Consider the following 10,749-nt stretch of genomic DNA (forward strand, 5'->3'; position numbering starts at 1 on the left):
TAGTGGAGAAGGCGCGGCCGCTCCCACACACACCGCCAGACTGCGGGGATCATCAGGGGACCCGACACACCGAGAGCCACTCAGGGTGAAGCCAGCCTGCAGTATTAAACCATCACCTTAACCATAAGCCTCACGACAGATACCTGAACATAACGGAGGTGAGTATTAGCTAGGTGAATAACTTATATCATACTAACTTTTACAAGTCAGAGGCGTAATGTTTGCTAACTTAATTAAAACGTAATTAACGGTTACTACCTTAACGTTACGTACGTCATCAGCGTTCGTGCATATGTCCGTTAAAAACACAGCAGAATTTAAGCTAACTGTTAGCTAACAGTTTGGAGTCCATTTTATAACTGAAACACAGCTACACTTTGCATCAACTTCTCCCATGACTTGATGCTTCAAGCTAACTTTTTATTATGTCATTAGTTATATTAAGCAAACCTATTAAACATGAGAGTTACACAAAGTGGCTAACGACAGGTACGAAGTGATGCTGCTAACCCGGAATCCGCTTTGTAAAGTTGCTACAGTGCATTGATCATGCACGTCATCTGCAGAGGCGGTTATGTAACGTCTTGTCAATTGTGTACAAGTTATAACGAAGTGAAAGGAATGGTCCAGAAAGTTCCCAGCCTCATGAAATGTGAAAGGGACACGCCCTCATGTACTGTGGGTGCTGATAGCCAAGATAATGATGCAGCATACTGCTCTGCACCTCACCCTGCCTCTGAGCCCTGCTCTATGGCTGCCTGACTTTGTTTCATAACTCCTCTTTCCCCACAATCAAAGGATCTTTTAACCATTAAACTTTTAAACAACCTCAAACTACTGGGGGAAACTATAATATTGTAGCAACAACAGGAGCTAAGTTATATTCACTGTATCTAGAACATGAATTTGCATGTTTCTAAGTAGTTTTTGCACTGCAAATTAGAAATGCAATTTCACAGACACAAGGCTGTCTTGCAAAATTACTCAGACAACTTGACAGCAAGGTGAATGTTCTCATATACCTGATTTGACAGACATTTTGACACTATGAGCATCATTAATTTTTTAACTTTTTCCCTGTTAAAAACAGTTTTCTCATAGTTCATACATTCAAGTGTTGTGGTTTGTTCTTTAGTTGTTGTTTTAGGAAAAAGAAGAAGTTACAAAGTGCTTTTACGTGGTTGAACCAGTATCGAAACATTCCAGGGCTGCAATGAGACAAATAAAATCACAGCTAAAATAACACAAAAATAAAATACCCAACAATAACACAGGGTATTACCTAAATAATAAAACAGATAAGACATGTGGAAAAGCAAGGAATCCAAACAGTAAGAAGCTGGAAGCCAAAAGCTGTGTATTGTTTTGTTGACAAGTGATTGAAGCATCTAATTGCTTATGAAAATAGATGCAGATTAATTTTCTGATTGACTAAGAGATCATAAGACAGTTTGTTTCAGCTCTGATTTGCATTTCTTACCCCTTCACATACACTCTCCTGCAATGGCCCTGTAGTATGCTGCACCAGAGGAGACCACCCCCACCCCCAGTATGATAAGTACTGCATATGTTTGAATGTAACAACCTCTCATGTGGCTCAACATTAGGCTAACATTACAGTATATTGATGAGCTGCTGCTGTAGCAACAGTATAGCAACAGTAAAAATAGGGCCTGTTCCAAGAACTTAGTGCTCACTGACTCATCCTGTAACTTTGGTGCTGAGTGAAACAAGTCTTTCTTGTGTTTTTTTTTTTTTTTTTTTTTTACTTTGGATCATTTTCCAGATTTGATATGGTTTTACTCAGCTAATTATCCCTCAAATTAAGTAGTAAACCCAGCTCTTGTTTAATTCAAACAGTATCTAATATGAATATTATATAGTAAAACTTATTGTTTTGTCTCAAACCCAAAGATAGTTAGTTTACCATCATATAAGACAAAGAACAGCCGGAACATACTGCAAAAGCTCAAATCAGACAAAGTTTGACATTTTCATGTTGAAAAATGACACAAACAATGATATGATAATCACAATAGTGGGTGATAATTTTCAGTTGATCAACCTAACAATTGACATTTCAGCTCTATGATAACATAATGAAATGGCAGTTCAGTGTGGTTATCAGGCCACAGTAAACCTGCGTCTTAGAAAAGGTCCTCTTCTCTTTGTTATCTGTAGTTGCCATAATAAAGGCAGCCGCTGCCAAGCTGTCAAATGTAGGAGGCTTAAAAACAGGTGCTGTGGACCTTCACTTCACTTCTGTTTGAGCTGCTCAGACTCTGATAATAGCCTCATTACACCCTACTACAAATGTGCATCATGGTAGCCACCCACAGATAGTCATCTGTCACAGACCCAGCTTTTCAGTGTAGTGCCAATATATGATTAACAGCTGATCATATTCATGTTCTCAGGAACCATGTCCAAGGGACCAGCAGTCGGCATTGACCTGGGCACTACCTACTCCTGTGTAGGAGTGTTCCAGCATGGCAAAGTGGAGATCATTGCCAATGACCAGGGAAACAGGACCACACCCAGTTATGTTGCTTTCACTGACACCGAGAGGCTGATTGGAGATGCAGCCAAGAATCAGGTGGCCCTGAACCCCAACAACACAGTATTCGGTATGAAAACACATTACTAGAAAAGGAAAAGTATAGCTAGTTAATTTTGATGTTTCTGCTCATTTATTTCTTTTTTTAATTGCCCTTCAGACGCCAAACGTCTCATTGGACGTCGGTTTGATGACGCCGTTGTCCAGTCAGACATGAAACACTGGCCATTTACAGTCATCAATGATTCCTCACGCCCAAAAGTAAAAGTGGAGTACAAGGGGGAGACCAAGACCTTTTACCCAGAGGAGATCTCTTCCATGGTGCTGATTAAAATGAAGGAGATCGCAGAGGCATACCTCGGAAAGGTACACCTGTGTTCCCTTTTTACAACATTAATCTGAGAAACTTTTTGTTTGTTAATTAGAGAGGAGATTTGGATGAGGAGTCAAAACAAATGCACAAATTGTCTCTTCTACTGCAGTATTTTGGCTGCTATGTCACCTACAAAACATTTTAAACTGAACTCTGCAGTATCTCTGTCTTGTTTACAAGTCACATTATTTAAAAAAAAATTAATGATCTGGTGGCTCTGCTTTGATTAAAAAATACTTTTGATGTTGAGAATGTCAATTATGTCTCATTAACAGCAGTTTCCTGTAACATTTCTTCTTGCAGACTGTTACAAATGCAGTGGTGACTGTGCCTGCCTACTTCAATGACTCTCAGCGCCAGGCCACCAAAGATGCAGGGACCATTTCTGGACTTAATGTCCTTCGTATCATCAACGAGCCTACTGCTGCTGCTATTGCTTATGGCCTGGACAAAAAGGTAAAGCAATCTTTAGGCTACAGTTTTGTGTGAGTTTATAACAACACTTAAAACTGCTTTCTGTCCTGTCTAAAGTTTTTTGTTTTTGACAGTTTTATGTGTGCCTTTAGAGTCAACTTTGAATGTGAGGTTTTGAAAAAATGCCCAAAGTGCTTGCTGAAAGTGGTTGTATCCAATACCCAAATCACAGTAAATTAATTTCAAACTTCAGGTTGGAGCCGAGAGAAACGTCCTCATCTTTGACCTGGGCGGTGGCACATTTGACGTCTCCATCCTGACTATTGAAGACGGCATCTTTGAGGTCAAGTCCACAGCAGGCGACACACACTTGGGCGGAGAAGACTTTGATAACCGCATGGTCAACCACTTCATCTCCGAGTTCAAGCGCAAGCACAAGAAAGACATCAGCGACAACAAGAGGGCGGTGCGTCGTCTGCGCACAGCGTGCGAGAGGGCCAAGCGCACACTGTCATCCAGCACTCAGGCCAGCATCGAAATCGATTCTCTGTACGAGGGAATCGACTTCTACACCTCCATCACCAGAGCCCGGTTTGAGGAGCTGAACGCAGACCTGTTCCGAGGAACCCTGGAGCCCGTGGAGAAGTCTCTCCGTGACGCTAAGATGGACAAGGCTCAGATCCACGACATTGTCTTGGTGGGAGGTTCCACTCGCATTCCCAAGATCCAGAAGCTGCTGCAGGACTTCTTCAACGGGAAGGACCTCAACAAGAGCATTAACCCAGATGAAGCAGTGGCCTATGGTGCAGGTAAAACCCCTTTATGTCTATAAATATAACTCAAACTCATCCTGACAGTTTGATTTACAAATATGATGCAAATGTAAAACTCAAAATCCACCCACGTGCTCTGCAGCCGTGCAGGCAGCCATCCTGTCAGGCGACAAATCAGAGAACGTGCAGGACCTGCTGCTGCTGGATGTGACCCCCTTGTCTCTGGGCATCGAGACTGCTGGAGGAGTCATGACTGTTCTCATCAAGAGGAACACAACTATCCCCACGAAGCAGACCCAGACATTCACCACCTACTCAGACAACCAGCCTGGTGTGCTCATTCAGGTATGACCGCCATATTTAGCATAAAAGAACGATTACATTTCAGTAAAATCTTTCTTGATGAGTTGAACTGGCGTTAAATCCGCAGGTGTTTGAGGGTGAAAGGGCCATGACCAAAGACAACAACCTTCTGGGGAAATTTGAGCTGACAGGAATCCCCCCTGCGCCCAGAGGAGTTCCTCAGATTGAGGTGACCTTTGACATCGACGCCAACGGCATCATGAATGTGTCTGCTGTCGACAAGAGCACCGGGAAGGAGAACAAGATCACAATCACCAATGACAAAGGTAATCAGAAGAAGAACTCTACCACCGTATCTTGATCGTGAAATTAGACGCACAGTATTCAACCTTGTGTTTATTTGAAATAAAAATCCATCAGGTCGCTTGAGTAAGGAGGACATCGAGCGTATGGTCCAGGAAGCAGAGAAATACAAGGCTGAGGATGATGTGCAGAGAGAGAAGGTGACTGCCAAGAACGGCCTGGAGTCTTACGCCTTCAATATGAAGTCCACTGTGGAGGATGAGAAGCTGAAGGACAAGATCAGCGAGGAGGACAAGAAGAAGATTGTGGACAAGTGCAATGAGGTCATCAGCTGGCTGGACAGAAACCAGGTATGATTAAGAATACGTTATATATTTGTAAATTTAAAATAGTTACCAGCTGGCATTAGATTGATACTTAAATCCCCCTCCTCAGTCTGCAGAGAAAGATGAGTTTGAGCATCAGCAGAAGGAGCTGGAGAAGCTGTGTAACCCCATCATGACCAAGCTGTACCAGAGTGCAGGGGGGATGCCGGGGGGAATGCCAGGCGGCTTCACCGGAGGTGCCGATCCATCAGGTGGAGGAGCATCCTCCGGCCCCACCATCGAGGAAGTCGACTAAAGGAGTTGTTTACCAAACTTGCATGAGCTTGTTCTCTTTCCTGCTTTGAGGTTGGTGTGAAGGGTGATCACATTATATTGCAGAGTTATCTACACTGTTAAGAACCATTAACCACGCCTCTTTTGGGATTGTTTTGATAATTTTTGTACGCCAACCTTCAGCAACACTTCCTCTGTGGCTTTTCTGGTAGGCGGTCTTTTCAAGTGGCTGTGTTGCGTCCAGTTAAAACAGTTAATGTGGGTATTATCACATTTCTATTTCTTTCTCACTTGGTTATGTATACTTTGCAAAATGAGACTAAATAAAAAACTTTTTTGAACTTTGACTCATCGCTCATAATTTTCATCACTTTACAGGCGCCATGACAACTTATTCTAATGTTAATTTTAAGTGTTACATATATTACATGCAACACCTGCTCCACTACACACATGATCTGTTAAGAAATTATCCAAATATTTATGGTATATTTTGCAGGATCTCCCCCCCCCCCCCCCCAAAAAAAAGATTATGTATAGACACAAGTAATCCCTCTCAATCATCACTTTTTCATCAAGTAATCAGATCTTTAAGACCAAGACAAACTGGAACTGCAACATGGAAAACGGCATGCAACCTGTAAAACGATTTAGCTCCATGACCTGACCCACCAATACAAGATCTGCAGCTAGATCCCAGACTGCAAATCCTAAAATAACCATGCACTGTTGAAATACTTTGTTCAGGCAGCATGTTTAAAGTGATCATTGTGGACATTTCAAACACGAAATTAAGATACATTTTAAAAGAAGATACTGTATCTCAGGAAATCCGATTAAAATACATTTCGCTTATTCTTATTAAATTGAGCAGCACATCTCTATAGTTACTGTGCCTGTTGGTAACTTAGTAACTCAAAGTCAGCAGTCACAGGATTAAAGACATTAAATTATTAATATTGTTTTAATTTTATTTCAATACATTTATCATCAAACACTCAGGATCCAACCTGTATGCTCTTTTTTTCACCTAAAACTGAACCCGAAAAATTAAAAAATATTAATAATAAAGACAAAATGCCACTTGCAAATCGACTTTTTGCGTGTCAGCTGCCAGGTATTCGCAGGTACCCAACCTGATGCAGGACTCTGGTGTGTGATGTTGCATTTATCTGCATTTTTTCTTTTTCTTTCGCTGTTTTAGGACACTGCTGGGTGGGGCAGCACACATCCAAGAGGAAACAGACAGTACTGGAAAAATAATGCAAATATAATGAAGCAAAACACCAAGTGCAGTCACACTGGGGTTGACTTTCACTTTCACAGGTGATACTCTTTACCAACAGTAACAGATTATTTACCTTACAGTACTTTACTGTATGATGTTGAGTCTAATAGTTTTTAAAGTGGTCATTTGTGCTGTTGTCAGTAGTTGTACAGTACACCAACACTTTTTATTAATCTGTGCCTCAGATATGTTTATTTATAGCATTGTAACCATGCCATACCATTTCATTTGCTTATCCCTAGAACATCAAGCACCATTTCTGCTCTCATGCATAAGTGTGCAGCTCTACTGTACTGTATTTCATTTACTCCAATTAATGTAGAGACAATACAAACAACAAACGTGTTCTTTTTTTCTCATTTATTTTGCTTATTCATGAATATTCAGGAAGTAGTTGGAAAGTTGACAGGGTATTGGTTCCTCTTGGCCGTATATGATGGACCAGTGCTGATGTATGTGTTGTCTTTGGCAGGTCAGCGTGAGTTAGAGTTTCTTGGGCATTCGTGCATCCGGTAGGCACACATGTAGAAGATACCTGGAAGAGAAGAATCAGATCATTAAGAAGAGAATATAAACACGAGAACGAGGCACGCCTGTGTGTTTGCATTAGTTTGTGTGTTAGGATGCACACCTGAGAAGAATGTGAGCACCACTGCCACCCAGCCCATTATATAGGACCAGGAGAATCGCCAGCTGCCATAGCGTTTACCGTAGTAGTTCACTGTCACTCCTGTGTAGACAGCCATGGCCAGCAACACAAAGAAGGCTACAGAGGAGATACAATCATGAGGTTTAGCTGGTAAAAAGGTGTTCACTACAGTGGAGAGGCTTGCAATGTAGCTATGGCGGAGGAGCTCACAGGAGATGAAGAAGAGGATGCCGGCTGCAAATGTCTTGTCAAACCCGTCAAAGGAAGAGTAGTGGATGAAGGCCATGACGCCGATCACAATGCCAATGAAACAAGCCAGCAGGGAGAGAATCATGAAGGCTCTGGTGGCATCCCAGTACGCTGTGGGTAAAAGGACATGAGGTCTGAGACTTGAGAGATCAGATTCAAATGTGGAATTAAGAATCTTTTAAGTCTTTTTCATGGTGTTGATATATTTCATTTTCACAGTTATTCATGATTTTCTTCAGCCCTAGCTTGCCTTCTAGTGTTTGGGAATGGACGTGCACGTGATTTGATGAATTAACTTTTGACAGATGACTGAAAATAACCTGAAAAATTCATGTAGCAATCAATTAATACAGCGCCTTTACAAAATGAAACCAGTGGGTTTTTACAAAAAAGATTTCTTGATAACATTCACATCCCAACAAAGCCCCAAAGGGAAGTAACCCTGGTGTTGAGCAGGGTTAGTGTGGAGTTCACAGACTGACTGTCAGCAAACTAATAAATATAAATGAGGATGTGCCTGTGCACACGCAGTGGAAGACACCCAGAGAGTCTTACCGATGCTGTCTGTGTGTGTCATGCATTTCCCGGGCACACAGTACCGCCACAGGCCCTGGTGCATGTAATTGCTGGAGTGACGGTACTGCATCCAGTAGTCAGTTGCCGTGGAGACAATGAGGAGTATGTTCCCGACTCCGGCACAGAACAACCCACCTCCCATGAAGCTGTACATCCTGCTAAAAAAACACTGACTGACATACAGAAAACAGAGCAGGTCAGAGCCTCGCAAACATCTGGGCCCCCACTGTACCAATTAAAGCAGGTGCTTCCTGTTGCAGAACGCGGGGCTCCACTCAATATGAATAAAACAATATCTAAAAACATTCAGCAGGATGCCACAAATGCTGCGCTGGAGCTTGACACATCTGACTATAGAAACAGTACACTCATTAGGCAATGACACTGAGAGGTAATTTACATGGTGGACAAGCAGCCAGCTCAAGCTGACAAGTCATCAAGCTCTAACAATGGCAGAGTGAGAGGTGGGTCCATCTTTACAAAACTTTCTCAAACCCACAGAAATGTATTTTAAATTTTGATTAAGAACACCACATTTCCAAAGATACAATGCATGTCATGCTGAACTATGGGGAGACAACTGTGCACAAGAAATTTAGTTTTAAAGATTTGATTCAATTCTGCATCCATGATAAAAGGCTTCTTGGTTTCCGTAGTTCATAAAGTTAATTTTTTCCACAAATTTTAAAGCTATTTAAAGGGAAATTTATGCAAGAGATTAACTACCAAGATCAAATATCACTTTTTAAAATTTCTTTAAATTATACTAAATTACAGTCTCACACAAGATGTTTTAATATTAAAGACCTACCTTTATCTTTTTTCCCTCAGAAAAAGTCAGAGATTCCAATATTTCGGGTTGTCAAAGCACAGAGGAGCCCAATATTGTGCGGGGCAGGCAGGAAAGTTTTGTTTGTGCATAGGAAACCAAGCGAACAAACGGGCTGAGGGAACAATGGAGCATGCTGAGCCACGACCAATCACAGAGGATGAGTTTTGTGTTTTAGGGAATCTGCTGAAAATACAAAACTGTTAAAGCGCTGTGCAGTAATACTGATGACACAGAGCTTTTAATTCAAAATGCTGCACAACCACACACAGTAAACTCACGGCCTGCAACGGGCTTACCCGCCGCCGTTGCTGGAAAGGTTCATTTGACAGAGATTATTTTAAGTGGTAGAAACGTCATTTTGAATTGAGTCTCAGCTGATGTGTTTTGGGTAAATCCTTCTTCCTATTACGCTGATGGGAAAGCAACATTATTGTCAGTAAATATCAGGTCATTTCTGCCTCTAAATACAATTGTCTGCAGCAACTTGTGTACAAATTACTATAATTCAAGTTGTGCGTTGTGCTCATTTACATAAAATCAATCATCTTCTCAGGCGTGCAGTATAAATGATGATGATACTCCAGCAGCTGCACTCACTACACTGTGCTTTTAAAGCCTTTGCATCCCTCATAACAACAGTGGGAAGACTAATTGCAGGTTAATTCATTAACGTCTCATATTTTCATGCTCCTGTCACTTAGTTGGCACACAGCAAGCACAAGGGAATTTATTCAATTACAGATGAAGAACTGCTCAGACATTTGTTAAATAAAAACACATGTAATAGTGAACTTGAACACAGCCAGCAGCATAAAGTCACAGTCCAAGATGTGTATGGATAACTTGGCAGAACAGCGCATGATGAGCTGGTTAGTGGGCGGCTAATAGAGTTGTGGGTTTGTACAATCTGGGTGAAGAAGCTGCAATAAAAGTGATTTGTCTTTGTTAGCAGCATGCTCTAGAAAGAGCTGGGGTTTAAAAAGAGAGTTATGAGTGAGAAATTAATATTTCAGTCACTCTCTTGATGGTGTAGCTGGTGTAGCATACTAAGTGGTGTTTTAGGGGGAAACAATGGCGGTGTAGCAACTACGCACAGGTGCAAAAGCAGGAATCATAGAAGTAACAAGGAAACCTCCACCATTCCCCTGAATTCCTTAAATATTTGCACCATATTTAATGTTTGCATATCTCTTTTGTTATGCCAAATACCATACTGGAGCGGGAAACAAAACAAGTCTCTGCACATTGTAGAGATATGTTGAGTACATAGGCGTAGATATTGGGCTTGCAGGGGGCTCGTCCTCCTCAGTATGTATTTGCCCCTGCCAATAAAAATATGAAAGTAGAGGGCTTTTATTTTGACGCACTACTAGATGGTGTGATGGAAATTTTATCTGGTTACATGTATAGTCACGCAGCATAAAGACAAGGTACCATGTGCAAGGTCAGATCACAGGACGTGACTTACGACCAGAACAGGCCGTGACTGTTAGGAAGAAGTCGTCTCTCCCTTCACGTCATCTGCTAAACATAATTTAAGTGCTTTCATAGAGATAAGGTGGGAGAGCCTCTCGGGATGGTATGTTTTTAATTGTTATCCTAAACACACACTTGACCTGTACTTCTCACCCCAGTTAGATAACATGCTGTTGAAATATGATGCTCTGGGCTCACTCTGAGCCTTTTCACCTGACTGTTTGGTGTGTGCCTGGTTGCAACTGTTGCTGGATTAAACTTTACAGAAAGACAACATTTGACTCTGAGTGTTATCTGAGTATTCTTTATTCAGAAAAGTAATTTCTCATTACAATGGCAACTCAGACACACCAGTGA

General features: G+C 41.5%; 2 protein-coding genes across 5 annotated transcripts; one reads left to right on the forward strand and one right to left on the reverse strand.

Moving 5' to 3' along the window:
- Window positions 1-4: 4 nt before the first annotated feature.
- Window positions 5-5,669, forward strand: hspa8b (heat shock protein family A (Hsp70) member 8b). Its single transcript, XM_049577414.1, has 9 exons — window positions 5-158; window positions 2,418-2,627; window positions 2,718-2,923; window positions 3,234-3,386; window positions 3,598-4,153; window positions 4,260-4,462; window positions 4,548-4,746; window positions 4,841-5,073; window positions 5,159-5,669. Exons 2-9 carry the CDS (start codon window positions 2,423-2,425, stop codon window positions 5,342-5,344), a joined length of 1,941 nt encoding a protein of 646 aa, XP_049433371.1. The 5' UTR covers window positions 5-158; window positions 2,418-2,422; the 3' UTR covers window positions 5,345-5,669.
- A 1,010-nt stretch (window positions 5,670-6,679) lies between these two features.
- On the reverse strand, window positions 6,680-9,889 carry lim2.3 (lens intrinsic membrane protein 2.3). 4 transcript variants are annotated; one of them, XM_049577419.1, is made up of 5 exons: window positions 8,896-9,889; window positions 8,156-8,257; window positions 8,064-8,101; window positions 7,242-7,619; window positions 6,680-7,145 (listed from the first exon to the last, which is right to left on the reverse strand). In XM_049577419.1, the coding sequence occupies exons 2-5, from the start codon at window positions 8,236-8,238 to the stop codon at window positions 7,084-7,086; spliced, it is 561 nt and encodes a 186-aa protein (XP_049433376.1). In that variant the 5' UTR covers window positions 8,239-8,257; window positions 8,896-9,889; the 3' UTR covers window positions 6,680-7,083. The 4 variants fall into 4 exon arrangements, with proteins under 4 accessions (XP_049433376.1, XP_049433375.1, XP_049433378.1 ...); XM_049577421.1 differs by having other exon boundaries at window positions 6,687-7,145; window positions 7,242-7,376; window positions 7,470-7,619; window positions 8,064-8,257; window positions 8,896-9,880; XM_049577418.1 differs by having other exon boundaries at window positions 6,683-7,145; window positions 8,064-8,257; window positions 8,896-9,886.
- Window positions 9,890-10,749: the final 860 nt, after the last annotated feature.

This window comes from Epinephelus fuscoguttatus, linkage group LG5 (assembly GCF_011397635.1).
Source record: "Epinephelus fuscoguttatus linkage group LG5, E.fuscoguttatus.final_Chr_v1".
In the NCBI taxonomy this organism is placed as follows: domain Eukaryota; kingdom Metazoa; phylum Chordata; class Actinopteri; order Perciformes; family Serranidae; genus Epinephelus; species Epinephelus fuscoguttatus.

What these genes read in the sequence shown, in the direction of transcription:
- lim2.3 (XM_049577418.1), bottom strand. Translation starts at nt 8,238, where the DNA reads ATGTACAGCTTCATGGGAGGTGGGTTGTTCTGTGCCGGAGTCGGGAAC. An exon ending in GACACACACAGACAGCATCG is followed by an intron (nt 7,620 to 8,063) that starts GTAAGACTCTCT and finishes TTTTACCCACAG; the next exon opens with CGTACTGGGATGCCACCAGA. An exon ending in GGTGCTCACATTCTTCTCAG is followed by an intron (nt 7,146 to 7,241) that starts GTGTGCATCCTA and finishes CTTCTCTTCCAG; the next exon opens with GTATCTTCTACATGTGTGCC.
- hspa8b (XM_049577414.1), top strand. Translation starts at nt 2,423, where the DNA reads ATGTCCAAGGGACCAGCAGTCGGCATTGACCTGGGCACTACCTACTCC. An exon ending in CCCCAACAACACAGTATTCG is followed by an intron (nt 2,628 to 2,717) that starts GTATGAAAACAC and finishes ATTGCCCTTCAG; the next exon opens with ACGCCAAACGTCTCATTGGA. An exon ending in CACAATCACCAATGACAAAG is followed by an intron (nt 4,747 to 4,840) that starts GTAATCAGAAGA and finishes AAAATCCATCAG; the next exon opens with GTCGCTTGAGTAAGGAGGAC.